Here is a 20,994-nt window from a genome sequence, read left to right on the forward strand (position 1 = left end):
TTGTATTTAGTTAAAATATTAGACATAATAATTGTAATCAAAATATACTTTTAACATGTACATTTGATTGGTAACAGAATAAATATCAATAAAATAACTGCAGAATAAATATTTAATTTAGTTAAAATATGAGACATAATAATTGTAATCAGAAGACACTTAACATGTACATTTGGTTAAAAACAGAATAAACAGCAATAGAATAACTGCAGAATAAATAATGCTGTAATTGAAAATTGTACACACAAGGTAGTGTACAATGACCCTTTTAAGAGCTAGAATAGATTTTGTACCCTATGTTGTGATTGTCACCACACACTAACTCCACAATCAATAAACAGCTGATGAAGATCTCTTAGCCTATAGATCACATATTGAAAACAAATCATCTTAACTAAAAACTCCAAACATTTTGGCATTTCTGTGCGACTTTGACAATCGCTAATCAATATCCAAAAACAGCACACATTTTATTTTCTGTGAACCTGCACATCATCTCTCTTATGTGGCACCGATGTGATGGTTTATAGCAGGGGAAACGGTGTTGCAGTAGTCTAGTGTGTGGTGCGGTAATAATGACAAGTGAACCTGGGGAGTTTTGCCTTTACATTGTCCTAAAAAAGTTAATAGGACCACGGAATTGAAACGAACCGAACTCAGACCACCCCTCGACATGGTCTCACTTCGGGGGCTTTTTCGAGGGGTTTGAGTTATTTTGGAGTGGTCACAATGGCACACAAAAAAATATGCGAACCGCACTGAGTTCACCAAAATTGTCAAAGGAACCAAGTGTGAAAACACTCTTAGATGCTTTTGGGAAACCGGGCCCTGCTATTTCGGTGCATACGGTAAGAAAGGAGAAAAGTTCTCTAATGTGCCATCCCACTCCAGCCTGGCAGGTGGCGGTAATGCGCCATAACGGTGTGGCCAAATAGGTTTAAAACTAGTTACCATAGCCACAAAGTCAATATTGGCTATAACACAAAAATGCATGAAACAAACATTTGCTTTTTGGTCATAATTTAAGGATAAGGTTAAGCATAAGGTTAGTAGTGTGTTAGGGTTAAAATCACATTTTAGGAAGAGAAATTGAAGAAATAGACTAGGCTTATGACTTTTGGGCTGTGGTAAACCACCAAACAGACATGAGTAGAAGGTTCGCGAACAGACATAAACAATCAAGTTGATAACAAGATCAGCAGCACTGAAAGGCGAAAAATGCAGAGGTTATCCATTAAAAAACTATGTATTTATCAATTCATACGCGACCAGAGCTATAGAATACAGCAGAGAACGACGACATGTGTACAAGGGACCAGACATCTGTCTAATGAGGTAATGTCATGTTTGCCACGCCGCTAGCTATGTTTTGAAACATTGTGTAACAGCTAACGTTAGCTAGCAAGATTATAGCCGCCAAATAGATGGCCGAAAATTGGAGATTTACTTTTGGCAGAATGTTGAATCAAATCTAATTGAAACCTACCGTTTGTCTAGTTGGTTTGTCCTTATGCTGTTGGAAATTTCACATTTAAGACAAGATATCGACAGGAAAGTCAACTTTGTTTCCGACTTTAAAGGTGCCACACATGATTTGGGGGTGGGGGGGTGTTTAGTATTGTAATTTCAGAAAATGTCCTAATATTTTCAGTAATAGTGGAGTAATAATAATAGTGTTTCACAGTATTAAATTACTTACCCGCCAGTGTTGTGATATTCGCCTAGTCATTTCCTAAGATTCTACACTGTTCGCTCAATTTAAGTTTACATGAGAAAACAATCACTGAATAGTGAAGGGAATCATTGTAACATATATAAATAGCTGCGAAATGTCTTCTCATTAACAAAAACATATAATATTTACAGCAGTTTGAAGTTGGTGGAACAAAACCGATAACACGTTTAAATATACGGGTGTTGTTTATCAGCTGAATCATGCATACATGATGCAATAACAGATATTGCCTCTTATTTTCAGCAGCTGGGAAACTCTCGCTGTCTGAGAACTCGGTCTACACCAAATGACACATCTAAGCATGTGATCTCGTGGAGTGCCCTGTGTTCATCAAAGGTAAACGTACTTACTAGTTGGCAGAGTAAGATTCAACATTTTGTAACAGACAAGGGACATTCCTTTAAAAAAAAAAGTTTTTATGTAAATGTGCGTGGCATTGATTATGCTTTGAATGCCTCGCCACATTTCGTGACTTCGGAGAAGCCGGCCAGCTGTATATCACCTTGGGTAGTGGTCATCAACTCTGGTTCTGGAGAGCAACAGGGTGAGTGGGCTTTTTGTTCCCGCCAGCGCTAATAACACATGATTAAACTAACTAATCATCAAGCCAGTGGTTGAACAGATGTTGGTGATGCTGGGCAGGAACAAAAGCCTGCACATGCTGTGCAAGGTCCAGTACCAGGGTTGGTGACTGCCAGCTGTCTGGTGGTCTAGGGAACTATGATAGCATACTGATAAAACATTTTTTTAAATGAATTGCCACAGAATTTGACTATACAATGCAATGATATCCCAACTGTGTATTTCTGTCACAGTGGCTTGATAGCAGACCTGGAGGAGGAGAACAGAGGAGAGTCCTACATGTCACTTCACCAGTACATACAGAGGAAAACGCTGTTCAGATAAGGTAAAGGTACTATGGGAGACAAGAGGACTGCTAGCAAAGTATAGTATCACCATCGATGACACATCTCATTTAATCTCTTGAGAAGCTCCTCGTGGCAACAGGAGGGATGTTGTAACTGCAGTATTAATCTCTACTATAATATGTCGGCCAACAGTAGGCTATATTTTATTTCATTCACTTTGTGGATGGGCTAACTCACTTTGTGGATGGGCTAACTCACTTTGTGGATGGGCTAACTCACTTTGTGAATGGGCTAACTCACTTTGTGGATGGGCTAACTCACTTTGTGGATGGGCTAACTAATTTTTTCAGTGGACATTCGGTTCTCATGTCAAATACAGTTCATATCAAATTCAGCCTCTGTGGTTGTTGACCCTCATTCTGACCCAGTGTGTTTATCCCTCTCCAGTGAGATCAGCGAGGCAGCCTATGAGAAGCTGGCAGATGAGACTCTGGATTCGTTGGCTGACTACTTTGAGGATCTGATGGATGGACCACTAGCAGGGCCAGAGTTTGATGTTCTCTTCTCTGTAAGTACACATCACGTTCTCTTCTCTGTAAGTACACATCACATCACGTTGTCTTCTCTGTAAGTACACATCATGTTGTATTCTCCGTGAGTACGCATCACGTTGTCTTCTCTGTAAGTACACATCACATCACGTTGTCTTCTCTGTAAGTACACATCACGTTGTCTTCTCTCTAAGTATTAGGCTTCTGATTGTATACTAATTGTAAGATCATCTACTAAATGACAAATGGTCAGAGTATGACGTTGTCTTCTCTGTAAGTCCAGGGAAATACTGTACCAGTTTCTCTCTGTTTCTGTACTCCTCTTTTTTGTCCACTAGGGGTAGCTGTTGACTCACATGTCATTCCATTGGAAGTTTGACAATCCTATTTGCAGTTCTTCATCAGAAAATAATATTTGTGAATAATGACTAGTTCTGTCTGTGTGTCTAGTTGTGAATGATGACTAGTCCTGTCTGTGTGTCTAGTTGTGAATAACGACTAGTCCTGTCTGTGTGTCTAGTTGTGAATGATGACTAGTCCTGTCTGTGTGTCTAGTTGTGAATGATGACTAGTCCTGTCTGTGTGTCTAGTTGTGAATGATGACTAGTCCTGTCTGTGTGTCTAGTTGTGAATGATGACTAGTCCTGTCTGTGTGTCTAGTTGTGAATGACGACTAGTTCTGTCTGTGTGTCTAGTTGTGAATGACGACTAGTCCTGTCTGTGTGACTAGTTGTGAATGATGACTAGTCCTGTCTGTGTGTCTAGTTGTGAATGATGACTAGTCCTGTCTGTGTGTCTAGTTGTGAATGATGAGTGTATGTCTATTAGGGATCCATGAGTCATTAGAGCTGTAGGATAGGATGGTGCTGTTATGTGCAGGCCAATTACTTCCTGAGGGCAAAGGTCACAGGAGGAAATAATGATTGTAGTGTCCTCAAATCATCAGACATTCCCAGGGCACTAAACACCACGTCAATACACTGATGTGTGTGTGTGTGTGTGTGTGTGTGTGTGTGTGTGTGTGTGTGTGTGTGTGTGTGTGTGTGTGTGTGTGTGTGTGTGTGTGGTGTGTGTGTGTGCATGGGAGTAAATTGGTCTGACATTATGGCCAAAACAAAGTGTGTTCATGGTGATAATGAGCTGACCTCTTGACCTGGGTCAGCGTTGTACCAGACAGCTAGAGGATCTATTGATGCCCAGAGAACTGTCTGGCTGGCAGACTGCTGATGTGTGGTTGTCAGCATCACTGCTTCTAGGGGACATCTTGCCTCTACCAGTACAGTTTATGAATCCACTGAGTGTGTTATAAAGACAAGACAAGCGTTTCCAATACGTGAGGTAAAGACGTTGATGGAATTCGACCAAAACAATGGTCACCCATGCGTCCACCCGTGGTGTTATAGATCCCGAATCTCCTCATTGACTGACATCAAAATTAGCCTACATTTAGGCTATTGTATATATGTGTACTTAACACTATGTTGGGATAAAAACCGGAGTAGAATGTTTGTATAGATGTCAACCTCAGTACATGTTCATGTTATCGTCACCAATTAACTGCATTAGTTAAAAATGACTGACTACCTCCGTCTATTTCTGTATGCTAGCTACGCTACCAGCTTATACGAATGGAAGTTTGCATTTAGCAGACATTTTTCTAAACCCCAAAATTAAATTTTCTAAATATTATGCAGCAAAAACAGCCACATACTGTATATCAATGTAAAATGCCAAATAAAGCATGCAGAGCAGAATTAGGCCGATAACCTCTAATTAATTATCAAAATCCAAAAAAGAGCCGTTCAATTCTACAACCACCAAAAGGAAGAGATTCCTAAACCTTCCATAACAAAGCCATCACCTACAGAGCAGGTAGCCTAGTGGTTAGAGCGTTGGGCCTGTAACCGAAATGTCGAATCCCCGAGCTGACAAGGTAAAAATCTGTTGTTCTGCCCCTGAGCAAGGCAGTTAACCCACTGTTCCCTGGGCGCTGAAGACGCGGATGTTCATTATGGCAGCCCTCCGCACCTCTCTGATTCAGAAGGTTGGGTTAAATGTGGAAGACACATTTTAGTTGAAGGCTTTCTGTTGTACAACTGACTAGGTATCCCCCTTTCCTTTCTGTTGTACAACTGACTAGGTATCCCCCTTTCCTTTCAGTTGTACAACTGACTAGGTATCCTCCTTTCAGTTGTACAACTGACTAGGTATCCTCCTTTCAGTTGTACAACTGACTAGGTATCCCCCTTTCAGTTGTACAACTGACTAGGTATCCCCCTTTCAGTTGTATAACTGACTAGGTATCCCCCTTTCAGTTGTATAACTGACTAGGTATCCCCCTTTCAGTTGTATAACTGACTAGGTATCCCCCTTTCAGTTGTATAACTGACTAGGTATCCCCCTTTCAGTTGTATAACTGACTAGGTATCCCCCTTTCTGTTGTATAACTGACTAGGTATCCCCCTTTCCTTTCTGTTATACAACTGACTAGGTATCCCCCTTTCCTTTCTGTTATACAACTGACTAGGTATCTCCCTTTCCTTTCTGTTATACAACTGACTAGGTATCCTCCTTTCCCTTTCAGTTGTATAACTGACTAGGTATCCCCCTTTCCTTTCAGTTGTACAACTGACTAGGTATCCCCCTTTCCCTTTCAGTTGTACAACTGACTAGGTATCCCCCTTTCCCTTTCAGTTGTATAACTGACTAGGTATCCCCCTTTCAGTTGTACAACTGACTAGGTATCCCCCTTTCAGTTGTACAACTGACTAGGTATCCCCCTTTCCTTTCAGTTGTACAACTGACTAGGTATCCTCCTTTCCTTTCTGTTATACAACTGACTAGGTATCCCCCTTTCCCTTTCAGTTGTACAACTGACTAGGTATCCCCCTTTCCTTTCTGTTATATAACTGACTAGGTATCCCCCTTTCCTTTCTGTTATATAACTGACTAGGTATCCCCCTTTCCTTTCTGTTATATAACTGACTAGGTATCTCCCTTTCCCGTTCAGTTGTATAACTGACTAGGTATCCCCCTTTCCTTTCTGTTGTATAACTGACTAGGTATCCCCCTTTCCTTTCTGTTGTATAACTGACTAGGTATCCCCCTTTCCTTTCAGTTGTACAACTGACTAGGTATCCTCCTTTCCTTTCAGTTGTACAACTGACTAGGTATCCCCCTTTCCCTTTCAGTTGTACAACTGACTAGGTATCCTCCTTTCCTTTCAGTTGTACAACTGACTAGGTATCCTCCTTTCCTTTCTGTTATACAACTGACTAGGTATCCCCCTTTCCTTTCAGTTGTACAACTGACTAGGTATCCCCCTTTCCTTTCAGTTGTACAACTGACTAGGTATCCTCCTTTCCTTTCAGTTATACAACTGACTAGGTATCCTCCTTTCCTTTCAGTTATACAACTGACTAGGTATCCTCCTTTCCTTTCAGTTGTACAACTGACTAGGTATCCCCCTTTCCTTTCAGTTGTATAACTGACTAGGTATCCTCCTTTCCTTTCTGTTGTACAACTGACTAGGTATCCCCCTTTCCTTTCAGTTGTACAACTGACTAGGTATCCCCCTTTCCCTTTCAGTTGTACAACTGACTAGGTATCCCCCTTTCCCTTTCAGTTGTACAACTGACTAGGTATCCCCCTTTCAGTTGTACAACTGACTAGGTATCCCCCTTTCCTTTCAGTTGTACAACTGACTAGGTATCCCCCTTTCCCTTTCAGTTGTACAACTAACTAGGTATCCCCCTTTCAGTTGTATAACTGACTAGGTATCCCCCTTTCCTTTCAGTTGTATAACTGACTAGGTATCCCCCTTTCCTTTCAGTTGTATAACTGACTAGGTATCCTCCTTTCCTTTCTGTTGTACAACTGACTAGGTATCCCCCTTTCCTTTCAGTTGTACAACTGACTAGGTATCCCCCTTTCCTTTCTGTTATACAACTGACTAGGTATCCCCCTTTCCTTTCTGTTATATAACTGACTAGGTATCCCCCTTTCCCTTTCTGTTGTACAACTGACTAGGTATCTCCCTTTCCTTTCTGTTATACAACTGACTAGGTATCCCCCTTTCCTTTCTGTTGTACAACTGACTAGGTATCTCCCTTTCCTTTCTGTTATACAACTGACTAGGTATCCCCCTTTCCTTTCTGTTGTACAACTGACTAGGTATCCCCCTTTCCTTTCTGTTATATAACTGACTAGGTATCCCCCTTTCCCTTTCTGTTGTACAACTGACTAGGTATCCCCCTTTCCCTTCTGTTGTACAACTGACTAGGTATCCCCCTTTCCCTTCTGTTGTACAACTGACTAGGTATCCCCCTTTCCTTTCTGTTATACAACTGACTAGGTATCCCCCTTTCCCTTCTGTTGTACAACTGACTAGGTATCCTCCTTTCAGTTGTACAACTGACTAGGTATCCCCCTTTCCTTTCAGTTGTACAACTGACTAGGTATCCCCCTTTCCTTTCAGTTGTATAACTGACTAGGTATCCCCCTTTCCTTTCAGTTGTACAACTGACTAGGTATCCCCCTTTCCTTTCAGTTGTATAACTGACTAGGTATCCTCCTTTCAGTTGTATAACTGACTAGGTATCCTCCTTTCAGTTGTACAACTGACTAGGTATCCCCCTTTCCTTTCAGTTGTATAACTGACTAGGTATCCTCCTTTCCTTTCTGTTGTACAACTGACTAGGTATCCCCCTTTCCTTTCTGTTATACAACTGACTAGGTATCCCCCTTTCCTTTCTGTTATATAACTGACTAGGTATCCCCCTTTCCTTTCTGTTATACAACTGACTAGGTATCCCCCTTTCCTTTCTGTTATATAACTGACTAGGTATCCCCCTTTCTGTTGTACAACTGACTAGGTATCCCCCTTTCCTTTCAGTTGTACAACTGACTAGGTATCCTCCTTTCCTTTCAGTTGTACAACTGACTAGGTATCCCCCTTTCCTTTCAGTTATACAACTGACTAGGTATCCTCCTTTCCTTTCTGTTGTACAACTGACTAGGTATCCCCCTTTCTGTTGTACAACTGACTAGGTATCCCCCTTTCCTTTCAGTTGTATAACTGACTAGGTATCCCCCTTTCCTTTCAGTTGTACAACTGACTAGGTATCCTCCTTTCCTTTCAGTTGTACAACTGACTAGGTATCCCCCTTTCCTTTCAGTTATACAACTGACTAGGTATCCCCCTTTCCTTTCTGTTGTACAACTGACTAGGTATCCCCCTTTCCTTTCAGTTGTACAACTGACTAGGTATCCTCCTTTCCTTTCAGTTGTATAACTGACTAGGTATCCCCCTTTCCTTTCAGTTGTACAACTGACTAGGTATCCTCCTTTCCTTTCTGTTGTACAACTGACTAGGTATCCCCCTTTCCTTTCTGTTGTACAACTGACTAGGTATCCCCCTTTCAGTTGTATAACTGACTAGGTATCCTCCTTTCCTTTCAGTTGTACAACTGACTAGGTATCCTCCTTTCCTTTCAGTTGTATAACTGACTAGGTATCCTCCTTTCCTTTCAGTTGTACAACTGACTAGGTATCCTCCTTTCCTTTCAGTTGTACAACTGACTAGGTATCCCCCTTTCCTTTCTGTTGTACAACTGACTAGGTATCCCCCTTTCCTTTCAGAGAAATTAACCTGGAGAAGAGTCCCCTAAGCAAGCTGGTCCTGGGGCTCTGTTCATGAACACAAACAGACCCCACAGAGCCCCAGGACAGCAACACAATTAGACCCAACCAAATCATGAGAGAAAAATGTATAAATACTTGACACATTGGAAAGAATTTACCAAAAACATAGAAAACTGGAAACCTATTTGGCCGTAAACAGAGAGTACACCGTGGCAGAATACCTGACCACTGTGACTGACTCAACATTCAGGAAAGCTTTGACTATGTACAGACTCAGTGAGCCTTGCTATTGAGAGAGCCTGCCATAGGTAGACCTGGCTCTTGAGAAGACCGGCTATGTGCACACTGCCCACAAAATTAGGTGGAAACTGAGCTGCACTTCCTGCTAAATGTATGACCATATTTGAGATGCATATTTCTCTCAGATTTCACAGACCCAGAATTTGAAAACAAATCAAATTTTGATAAACTCCCGTATCTACTGGGTGAAATATCACAATGTGTCATCACAGCAGCAAGATTTTGTAACCTGTTGCCACAAGAAAAGGCAACCAGTGAAGAACAAACACCATTGTAAATACAACCCATATTTACACTGCAATCAGAAAGTATTCAGACCCCTTGACTTTATCCACATTTTGTTACGTTACAGCCTTATTCTAAAATGGGTTAAATCGTTTCTTCCCTCATCAATCTACACACAATACCCCATAATGACAAAGCAAAAACAGGTTTAGACATTTTTGCAAATGTATTTAAAAAATGATATAACATTTACATAAGTACTCAGACCCTTTACCCAGTACTTTGTTGAAGCACCTTTGACAGCAATTACAGCTTTGAGTCTTCTTGGGTGTGACGCTACAAGCTTGGCACACCTGTATTTGGGAGTTCCTCCCATTCTTCTCTGCAGATCCTCTCAAGCTCTGTCAGGTTGGATGGGGAGTGTCGCTGCACAGCTATTTTCAGGTCTCTCCAGAGATGTTTGATCGGGTTCAAGTCCGGGCTCTGGCTGGGCCACTCAAGGACATTCAGAAACTTGTCCCGAAGCCACTTCTGTGTTGTCTTGGCTCTGTGCTTAGGGTTGTTGTCCTGTTGGAAGGTGAACCTTCGCCCCAGTCTGAGGTCCTGAGCACTCTGGAGCAGGTTTTCATCAAGGATCTCTCTGTACTTTGCTCTGTTCATCTTTCCCTCATTCCTGACTAGTCTCCCAGTCCCTGCCACTGAAAAACATCCCCACAGCATGATGCTGCTACCACCATGCTTCACCTTAGGGATGGTGCCAGGTTTCCTCCAGACATGATGCTTGGTACTCAGGCCAAGGAGTTCAATCTTGGTTTCATCAGACCAGAGAATCTTGTTTCTCACAGTCAGTCCTTTCGGTGCCTTTTGGCAAACTCCAAGTGGGCTGTCATGTGCCTTTTACTGAGGAGTGGCTTCCTTCTGGCCTCTATCATAAAGGCCTGATTGGTGGAGTGCTGCAGAGATGGGAGAACCATCCAGAAGGACAAACATCTCCACCGAGGAACTCTGGAGCTCTGTCAGAGTTACCATCGGGTTGTTGGTAACTTCCCTGACCAAGTCCCTTCTCCCCTGACTGCTCAGTTTGGCCGAGCGAACAGCTCTAGGAAGAGTCTTGGTGGATCCAAACTTCTTCCATTTAAGAATGATAAAGGCCACTGTGTTCTTGGGGACCTTCAATGTTGCAGAAATGTTTTGATACCCTTCACCAGATCTGTGCCTCGACACAATCCTGTCTCAGATCTCTACGGACAATTCTTCCGACCTCATGGCTTGGTTTTTGCTCTGACGTGCACTGTCAACTGTTTGACCTCATACAGGTGTGTCTTTCCAAATCATTTCCAATCAATGGAATTTATCACAGGTGGACACCAATCAAGTTGTAGAAACATCTCAAGGATGATCAATGGAAACAGGATGCACCTGAGCTCCATTTACAGTCACATAGAAAATGGTCTGAACTTATGTAAATAAGGTTTTTTATTTTTCATGAATTTGCAAAGATAACCTGTTTTCTCTTTGTCATTATGGGGTATTGTCTGTTTTTATTTGATACATTTTAGAATAAGGCTGTAACGTAGCAATGTGGACAAGGGGTCTGAATACTTTCCGAATGCCCTGTATGTAGATTTATTTGTCATTTTGTACATAGCCACTTTTGTGAGTGTAATGTTTACTGTTCAGTTTTGGTTATTTCAGTTTTGTTGATCTATTTCACTTGAGGGGGGGGGGGGAGGAGAGGACACACAGCTTGGGACTGACAGGCATGCAGTCCAGTGTGTGACAATGTAGACATTGAGCTGGTTAGGAGGAGACAGCCTAACAGGCTATTCACACTCACTCCCAGTCTCCCCCTAACACCAGCCCACAGCTGTGTTTGTTGGCACTGTTAGATTTCCTCTGGGATAAATTCTCCACAAATATCTATAGTCCTCTTTCTTTCTCACTCTCGCTCATGCCATTCTCTCTCTTTCCTCTTTCCTCTCTCTTTCCTCTCTCTTTCCTCTCTCTTTCCACTCTCTTTCATCTCTCTTTCATCTCTCTCTCCTCTCTCCTCTCTCCTCTCTCCTCTCTCCTCTCTCCTCTCTCCTCTTTCCTCTTTCCTCTCCTCTTTCCTCTCCTCTTTCCTCTCCTCTTTCCTCTCTCCTCTCTCCTCTTTCCTCTCTCCTCTCTCCTCTTTCCTCTCTCCTCTCTCCTCTTTCCTCTCTCCTCTCTCCTCTTTCTTCTCTCTCACTCTCTCCTGTGAGGAGGTGATTTAATAGTATAGTTTTCAATTACCATTTGATTTTTTTTTAATAAGATGTCAACATCAAGCATCTTGGTTACAGCAGAGTCCTTCTACCCTGAGTACCAGTCTCTTTAGTTAACATTCCACTGCTTGTCGTCTTGGTTACAGCAGAGCCATTCTAGCCTGAGTACCAGTCTCTTTAGCTAACATTCCACTGCTTGTCGTCTTGGTTACAGCAGAGTCATTCTAGCCTGAGTACCAGTCTCTTTAGCTAACATTCCACTGCTTGTCATCTTGGTTACAGCAGAGCCATTCTAGCCTGAGTACCAGTCTCTTTAGCTAACATTCCAATGCTTGTTGTCTTGGTTACAGCAGAGCCATTCTACCCTGAGTACCAGTCTCTTTAGCTAACATTCCACTGCTTGTCGTCTTGGTTACAGCAGAGTCATTCTAGCCTGAGTACCAGTCTCTTTAGTTAACATTCCACTGCTTGTCATCTTGGTTACAGCAGAGCCATTCTAGCCTGAGTACCAGTCTCTTTAGCTAACATTCCACTGCTTGTCGTCTTGGTTACAGCAGAGCCATTCTACCCTGAGTACCAGTCTCTTTAGCTAACATTCCACTGCTTGTCGTCTTGGTTACAGCAGAGCCATTCTTGCCTGAGTACCAGTCTCTTTAGCTAACATTCCACTGCTTGTCATCTTGGTTACAGCAGAGCCATTCTAGCCTGAGTACCAGTCTCTTTAGCTAACGTTCCACTGCTTGTCATGTGCCAAAGAGACTAGCCTTTCTGCCATCTTCAAATATGAACATTTTATCATTAATGACTTTGAGAAGTTAATCTTGATTCGATAACCTTCACATCTATCCTCCAATCACAACGATTATCTAGAGACATGCAATCCCCTCCTGGATCAAGGTCCCTGTTGCCAATAGGTTGGTGCGTAGAAAGAAACTAACCCCTCGTACTGAGTGTACACACTAACCCCTCGTACACACTCAGTACAAGTGAATTTAATAATTTAAAAAATATTTAAAATATTCAAAAAGTTTAACATTTTAGGTAAAACAATACTAAATATAGTCACGTCACCAAATAATTGATTAAAACACACTATTTTGCAATGAAGGTCTACAGTAGCCTCAACAGCACTCTGTAGGGTAGCACCATGGTGTAGCCGGTGGACAGCTAGCTTCCGTCCTCCTCTGGGTACATTGACAGTAATTATGACAACTTCCAGAGGACGCCCTCCAGCCTATCAGAGCTCTTGCAGCATGAACTGACATGTTGTCCACCCAATTAAAGGATTGAATAATTAATCTAGTACTGAAAGCATAAGCTACGGCTAGCTAAGCACCGTGTAACTACTTACTTGACTGTACACTAACATTACTGCATGATTGTAGCGGGTTTACTAACGTGTTAGTTCTATTAGCTATGCTGAGTATTACGTTACTTCAGCTAAACAGGTGACAACAATGTAGGCTGGTCACATACAGCTGATGTATTGTGCATTGAAGTCCACAAGGGAAGAGAAGGAATACAAGGTGGCGGTTATGAGAGTGAACTCTGTTTACTTGTGATCAGGGGTGTATTCATTCCAGCGATTCTGTTAGAAAAAAACAAATACATTACTTAAACTGTAGCAAACGGAACAAAACAGGGATAAACATAACTGGATTTGTCCAATAGAGTGTGCAAGGCGGTACTGTCTGTCACCTCATATGTCTCAACTGTGTTTACCTACATTAAAGACTATACTATAGATGGTGTGCTTGACTAGGATGATTATAGATGGTGTGCTTGACTAGGAACAGTGCTGTTCCTCTCGTCCTTGAAAAGGGAGGCCATTTTGAGGGGCTTACAGTAGAGTACAATATCCCTGACATGTCACTATGGAATTCTCAACAGCCCATTCTGGAATCCTCTCTCATTGAATCCTTCATGCTCCATTATAGAATGCAGTCCACCACCCTCTCTTCTAACACCCATAGAAATAGGATTATTTCTACCATGACAACCCAGACACACAACACTCTGTTTAATCTCCTTAATGAGTGGGACATATTCATTAACGCCTGTTAATGAGCCAATAGTGCAGCGCTGCAGCCTAGAGGTCAACTCTGGCCTGGGGAGAGGAAGGATTTTGAAAGAGGAAATGAGAGGAGGGATTTGGAGAGAGGATGGTGAGAAGGATGTAGAGGAATGGAAAAATGATATGTTTTAGAGGAAGAGCAGAGTAGTGGTGAAGGGAGAAGATGAAGAGGGAGGGAGAGGACATGGAAGAGAGTGTTGTGGCTCTGTGCAAATCCCATCAAACAGCAGTGGCATTAATTTAAAGAAATATAACCTAATTTAATCAGTGAGGCTGATGGTGTGTGTGTGCAGAGCTGTTACTGGAACTCCTGTGATTATTTCAGGATTTGTAGCGTTCAGACGCTGTCCTGGCATGCTGCCGCCGTGTTAGATTGGTGTTACTGCTGTATATCTGCCAGCCACGCTCTGCGTCCTGTCTGGCTGAATAACCAATATGTACAGGCTGCTACAGTAGGTAGAATCAACAAGCTTTTTTTGTTGTTGTTGTATTACAGCAGTGGTCAGGTATCTGAGGAATACCGATGACTTGTCTTGTAGACTATCGTCCTGTCCAGGGGGTGTACAGTACTTGTACATCAAGTTGCCTCATGCCACAGAAGCAGCAGGAGATAGGCTCGTGCCCTATGGAAAGTTCTAGATCAGACAAGGCTTACTTGCATACTATATTGTCTTTAGAATAAGTTGGAGAAAGAATGAGTCATAGATATTAAGTCAAATTCAACCGTTTACATTTTTTTTTAATTCTCTCCCTCCAGAGTGGTGTGTTGACAGTGAAGGTGGGCGGAGACCATGGGACATACGTCATCAACAAACAGACTCCGAACAAACAGATCTGGCTGTCATCTCCCACCAGGTCTGTGTTTGGGAAATTGGACAGAACTATTATTTCTGCTGTGTACAATGCATGATTGAATTGATTTGGTAGTTAAAATACATATACAAGCCCCTCCATTACATACTATTATGTACTTTTTATTTAATATATTAGATTTTATTTACACTGACAAAAAAAATATAAACTCAACATGTAAAGTGTTGGTCCCATGTTTCATGAGCTGAAATAAATGTGTTTATTTTATTTAACCTTATTTAACTAGATTTATTTACAATGACGGCCTACCAAAAGGCCTCCTGTTGGGACGGGGTCTGGGATTTAAAATAAGAATGTAGGACAAGAGACACCACAACATAAAGAGAAACCTAAGAGGACAACATAGCATAGCAGCAACACATGACAATACAACATGGTAGCAACACAGCATGGTAGCAGAACAACATGGTAGCAGCACAAAACATGATACAAACATTATTGTGCACAGACAACAGCACAAAGGGCAAGAAGGTAGAGACAACAATACATCACGTAAAGCAGCCACCACTGTCAGTAAGAATGTCCATGATTGAGACTTTGAATGAAGAGATTGAGATAAAACTGTCCAGTTTGAGTGTTTGTTGCAGCTCGTTCCAGTCGCTAGCTGCAGCGAACTGAAAAGACGAGCGACCCAGGGATGTGTGTGCTCTGGGGACCTTTAACAAAATGTGACTGGCAGAATGGATGTTGTATGGAGAGGATGAGGGCTGCAGTAGGTATCTCAGAAAGGGGGGAGTGAGGCCTAAGAGGGTTTTATAAATAAGCATCAACCAGTGCGTCTAGCGACAGACACACAGACATGATCAGTTAACAGAGGAGTATAGAGTGCTGATGGGCCAATAGTAAAGAAATAAAAGATCCCAGACATTTTTCATATGCACAATAAGCTTATTTCTCTCAAATTTGTTTACTTCCCTGTTGAGGATTTATAATTTGCCAAGATAACCCATCCACCTGACAGGTGTGGCATATCAAGAAGCTGATTAAACAGCATGGCCATTACACAGGTGCACCTTGTGCTGGGGACAATAAGGCCACTCGAAAATGTGCAGTTTTGTCACACAACACAATGCCACAGATGTCTCAAGTTTTTAGAGAGCGTGCAATTGGCATGCTGGAATGTCCATCAGAGCTGTTGCTAGAGAGAATTCAATATTAATTTCTCTATCATAAGCTGGCGCCAACGTTGTTTTTGAGAATTTGGCAGCATGTCCAACCGGCCTCCCAACCGCAGACTATGTGTATGGCGTCGTGTGGGCGAGCTCTTGTGAACAGTTTGCAATATGGTGAGGTTATGGTATGGGCAGGCATAAGCTACAAACACAATTGCATTTTATCGATGGCAATTTGAATGCACAGACATACCGTGACGAGATCCTGAGGCCCATTTCTTAAGGGTGACCAACAGATGCATATCTGTATTCCCAGTCATGTGAAATCCATAGATTAGTGCCTAATGAATTCATTTAAATTGACTGATTTCCTTATATGAACTGTAACTCAGCAAAATCTTTAAAATTGTAGCATGTTGTGTTTTTATATTTTTGTTCAGTATAATATATTATATACGTTTATGTACATTTGTTTGAAAATAGTTCATACATTTAGGTGCTAGTAAATGTTTGACCAGTCAGTTCATAGCTATTTAGGTGTTTTTCATCGTGATTTTGGTGTTTTTCATCGTGATTTTGGTGTTTTTCATAGTGATTTTTGGGGTTTTTCATCCTGATTTAGGTGTTTTTCATAGTGATTTTAGGTGTTTTTCATCATGATTTTAGGTGTTTTTCATAGTGATTTTAGGTGTTTTTCATAGTGATTTTAGGTGTTTTTCATCGTGATTTAGGTGTTTTTCATCGTGATTTTAGGTGTTTTTCATCGTGATTTTAGGTGTTTTTCATCGTGATTTTAGGTGTTTTTCATAGTGATTTTAGGTGTTTTTCATCGTGATTTTAGATGTTTTTCATCGTGATTTTAGGTGTTTTTCATCGTGATTTTAGGTGTTTTTCATCGTGATTTTAGGTGTTTTTCATCGTGATTTTAGGTGTTTTTCATCGTTATTTTAGGTGTTTTTCATCGTGATTTTAGGTGTTTTCAACCCTAGCCTTATATCCCCCTCTCTGTGCCTCTCTGTGTCCTCCAGTGGTCCGAAGCGTTATGACTGGACAGGAGAGCGCTGGGTCTACTACCACGACGGCATGGCTCTCCACCAACTCCTCTCTAGAGAGTTCTCTATCATCTACAACATGAACCTGGACCTGACCGCACTAGTACACTCCTGACCTGGGCCACGTCCCAATTCCCTATAGAGCCAAAGGTAGTGCACTATATAGGAAATAGGGTACCACCTCCGATGTCTGTCCCAACTTGTCCATTCTCCTACACAGCATACTACATCCATGTACTTAATCACACGTCTGGAAGGAAAAAAAGTAAAAGCTCTTGTGTGCCCAGATTTCAAGTTAGGAAACAGAACCAAATGGATTTATGCACCAATACCACTTAAATACCATAACATTCATATAAATCTGTGATATAATATAGAGGACATTAATTGTATATATCGATGGTTGTGTGTGTGTGTGTATATGAATACACATGTGAACAGATGTGTGGGTTTTGTCTGTAACTGAAGGAAAGGGAAACGTTGCCAGATCATTGCAGTTGGTTATGATTACTTTCTCCTTACAACTGAAGTTTGTTCCTGAATTCACATCCTTCTTCATGTTTGGAGTTTTCCTCTGTTCATTTCTAAATAAGTACCATCTTATTGTGATCAAACATGTCTAATTGAGCAGTTATAACCTGTTATGATAAACCTGTTGGGACCTATTGAGAAACACCATAATTAATGAACAGCTGGTGTCTTTTTCAAATAAAGATGGGCAGTTAAACATGCTATAGACATTGTAAACAACAGACACATGCAACCACTCTTATTTCAATGGAAATTAGTCCAAACCCAGGATTCATTATTCTGTTTCCCTCAATTTTATCCAGGATCTAAAAAAATAAGATTTTGTTTTAATGGTCCAGCCAAACACAGCTAATACCATATAAATATATTTTCTACAATGAGGAATCCCATTCCAGTCAATGATCTGTGATGGATGGACCGTCGACCATCTTGAGTGTTCCCGTGAGTTTCTGGAACCGTGCTGAAAAGGACAATACGAAAATAAAATATCCAAGCCAGCACAGCGCTGTTAAGGTCGGTCCTATAGTGTGCCTTTTCAATTAGTCCATGGACATCAGGCATTAGACTGATCAGTGGTCAGTGTCTCTGTCTGGTGATGTTTCTGGGCTACAGACTGTTTTGGAGGCATAGTAGACAGGGATTACTTTGTAGGACAGATGTTTAGAGAGTAAGAGTTTTTCCCTCTAGACTGTAACTCTGTATCGGTGGTGGAGCTCTTGCTCTTTTCTCATTCACTGCTGGAAGCTCTCAATCCTGATGGGCCAACGGGCCTGTGTGGAACTGTGGAGAGAAACATATTTATAGTGGAATGTTCTGGAGGGATCCTGTTAGAACAACAGTCATACTGTCAGAGAGTTCAGATTTTAAGTACATCGATAGGGAACTAGCTGAGTCAATGGTTTATGTTGAGCCAGGATAATATTTCTGCCGTTCTCCATTGTTTGAAAAGTTAAATTCTCCTCGCAATCGTCTGCGTTCACTGTCAAATTCTATTCTGGAAGTCTCGGGTATGAATTTGTTGAAATGTATGTATCCTTGTTTAACATCTTTGTTTTATAATTTAATACCTGTAAATAAGTTAAAACCAGTGTTTTCAACAAACACCTGGAATAGCCAGCCCAATAGAAGAAGTAGCCAGTCAGGCCTCCCCCGGGCAGGTTTGGAAAATGTTGGCGATCAACCTATATGTTGGTGACCTCTAGTTTATTCTAATGCCTTGATTCTATCAGAAATACAAATGTACCTCCCAGATTGGAATTAGTTGAGCTATTGTGTGTAGAAGGACATGACTTTACAGTTTTAATTAGTGAAAATGTATAAATTAAGTGTATTGTTGATTTGGTTGTCATCTAGGCCTATATGATCAGGACTATTTTCTAAATAAAATAACATGAAACCTTTTTAACATTTAACCTGTCTTCTCTTGAGATGATCTTATTTAGTGTTTTACTGCAAGATATGATTTGTCCCAAATGTTTGATGTTTGTTCTTCAAAACAGAACAAGTATTTAAATAGCCCACGACCCACATTATCTTTTTTATTTTTTTATTTATTTCACCTTTATTTAACCAGGTAGGCAAATTGAGAACACGTTCTCATTTACAATTGCGACCTGGCCAAGATAAAGCAAAGCAGTTCGACACATACAACACATAGTTACACATGGAGTAAAAAAATTAAAAAATCTTAATAAAAAAATATTGAAAAATAAATGACACGTGGCTGCTATATGAAACACGCTAAAGAAAATAAATGAAACGTGGCTGCTATATGAAACACGCTAAAGAAAATAAATGACACGTGGCTGCTATATGAAACACGCTAAAGAAAATAAATGACACGTGGCTGCTATATGAAACACGCTAAAGAAAATAAATGAATGTCCCAGAACAATACTAAGGCTTGATTTTGCCTCATTGTTACCACTTAGACTACATTACATGGGATGTGCAAAATGCAGCACTTTATACTGACATTATTACAAGGAGCACATTCAGGGCTTTATGCTGACATTATTACAAGGAGCACATTCAGGGCTTTACGCTGACATTATTACAAGGAACACATTCAGGGCTTTATGCTGACATTATTACAAGGAACACATTCAGGGCTTTATGCTGATATTATTACAAGGAGCACATTCAGGGCTTTATGCTGACATTATTACAAGGAACACATTCAGGGCTTTACGCTGACATTATTACAAGGAACACATTCAGGGCTTTATGCTGACATTATTACAAGGAGCACATTCAGGGCTTTATGCTGACATTATTACAAGGAACACATTCAGGGCTTTATGCCGACATTATTACAAGGAACACATTCAGGGCTTTACGCTGACATTATTACAAGGAACACATTCAGGGCTTTATGCTGATATTATTACAAGGAGCACATTCAGGGCTTTATGCTGACATTATTACAAGGAACACATTCAGGGCTTTACGCTGACATTATTACAAGGAGCACATTCAGGGCTTTATGCTGACATTATTACAAGGAGCACATTCAGGGCTTTATGCTGACATTATTACAAGGAGCACATTCAGGGCTTTACGCTGATATTATTACAAGGAGCACATTCAGGTACTATTGTTGCTCGCGAGGAATGGTCATAACTAGGGTCTGAGTTTTGGTGCGGTCTGGACAAGGGGCTGGGATTTTTATACTATTTAAAAAGTTCATTGGAGAACAGCAATAACAAGAAAAAATGACCCCAGCCATGATCACATTGGTTTCTGTAGCTTCATTCACCTCAGTCGAGCTACAAAACACATTAGCTATACAATTAGCCACTACACATGAACTCAGCACCAGGATTAAAAACTATAATTGAATACGTACAGATGGATCTGTAAGCAGAAAGAGTATTTTATTAACAAAAAGTAAAGAAATTATTTTGCTTTACAGATTTTGTTGTTGCCGTTTTACAGGCACTTTAAATCTGTTGTCTTGCCCATTTATATTTATTAAGGGTCCCCATTTAGTTCCTGCCAAAGCAGCAGCTACTCTTCCTGGGGTTTATTAAGGATCCCCATTAGTTCCTGCCAAAGCAGCAGCTACTGTTCCTGGGGTTTATTAAGGATCCCCATTAGTTCCTGCCAAGGCAGCAGCTACTCTTCCTGGGGTTTATTATGGATCCCCATTAGTTCCTGCCAAAGCAGCAGCTACTCTTCATGGGGTTTATTATGGAAACCAATTTAGTTCCTGCCAAGGCAGCAGCTACTCTTCCTGGGGTTTATTAAGGGTCCCCATTAGTTCCTGCCAAGGCAGCAGCTACTCTTCCTGGGGTTCATTATGGATCCCCATTAGTTCCTGCCATGGCAGCAGCTACTCTTCCTGGGGTTTATTATGGATCCCCATTCGTTCCTGCCAAGGCAGCAGCTACTCTTCCTGGGGTTTATTATGGATCCCCATTAGTTCCTGCCAAGGCAGCAGCTACTCTTCCTGGGGTTTATTATGGAACCTCATTAGTTCCTGCCAAAGCAGCAGCTACTCTTCCTGGGGTTTATTAAGGATCCCCATTAGTTCCTGCCAAAGCAGCAGCTACTCTTCATGGGGTTTATTATGGAACCCAATTTAGTTCCTGCCAAGGCAGCAGCTACTCTTCCTGTGGTTTATTAAGGGTCTCCATTAGTTCCTGCCAAGGCAGCAGCTACTCTTCCTGGGGTTTATTATGGATCCCCATTAGTTCCTGCCAAGGCAGCAGCTACTCTTCCTGGGGTTTATTAAGGATCCCCATTAGTTCCTGCCAAAGCAGCAGCTACTCTTCATGGGGT

General features: G+C 41.3%; 1 protein-coding gene across 3 annotated transcripts; it reads left to right on the forward strand.

Moving 5' to 3' along the window:
* Positions 1–981: 981 nt before the first annotated feature.
* On the forward strand, positions 982–18,611 carry fxn (frataxin). 3 transcript variants are annotated; one of them, XM_055887578.1, is made up of 6 exons: positions 982–1,335; positions 1,979–2,071; positions 2,551–2,642; positions 3,052–3,199; positions 14,401–14,498; positions 16,657–18,611. In XM_055887578.1, the coding sequence occupies exons 1-6, from the start codon at positions 1,219–1,221 to the stop codon at positions 16,793–16,795; spliced, it is 687 nt and encodes a 228-aa protein (XP_055743553.1). In that variant the 5' UTR covers positions 982–1,218; the 3' UTR covers positions 16,796–18,611. The 3 variants fall into 3 exon arrangements, with proteins under 3 accessions (XP_055743553.1, XP_055743554.1, XP_055743555.1); XM_055887579.1 differs by having other exon boundaries at positions 984–1,335; positions 1,982–2,071; XM_055887580.1 differs by having other exon boundaries at positions 991–1,335; positions 3,052–3,172.
* Positions 18,612–20,994: the final 2,383 nt, after the last annotated feature.

This window comes from Salvelinus fontinalis, chromosome 28 (assembly GCF_029448725.1).
Source record: "Salvelinus fontinalis isolate EN_2023a chromosome 28, ASM2944872v1, whole genome shotgun sequence".
Lineage (NCBI taxonomy): Eukaryota > Metazoa > Chordata > Actinopteri > Salmoniformes > Salmonidae > Salvelinus > Salvelinus fontinalis.

Excerpts from the sequence above, each read along its gene's own strand:
- fxn (XM_055887578.1), top strand. The coding sequence starts at position 1,219 with ATGCAGAGGTTATCCATTAAAAAACTATGTATTTATCAATTCATACGC. Across the intron at positions 2,072-2,550 it reads GTGCCCTGTGTTCATCAAAG|TGGCTTGATAGCAGACCTGG; the intron begins GTAAACGTACTT and ends TTTCTGTCACAG. Across the intron at positions 14,499-16,656 it reads TGGCTGTCATCTCCCACCAG|TGGTCCGAAGCGTTATGACT; the intron begins GTCTGTGTTTGG and ends TGTGTCCTCCAG.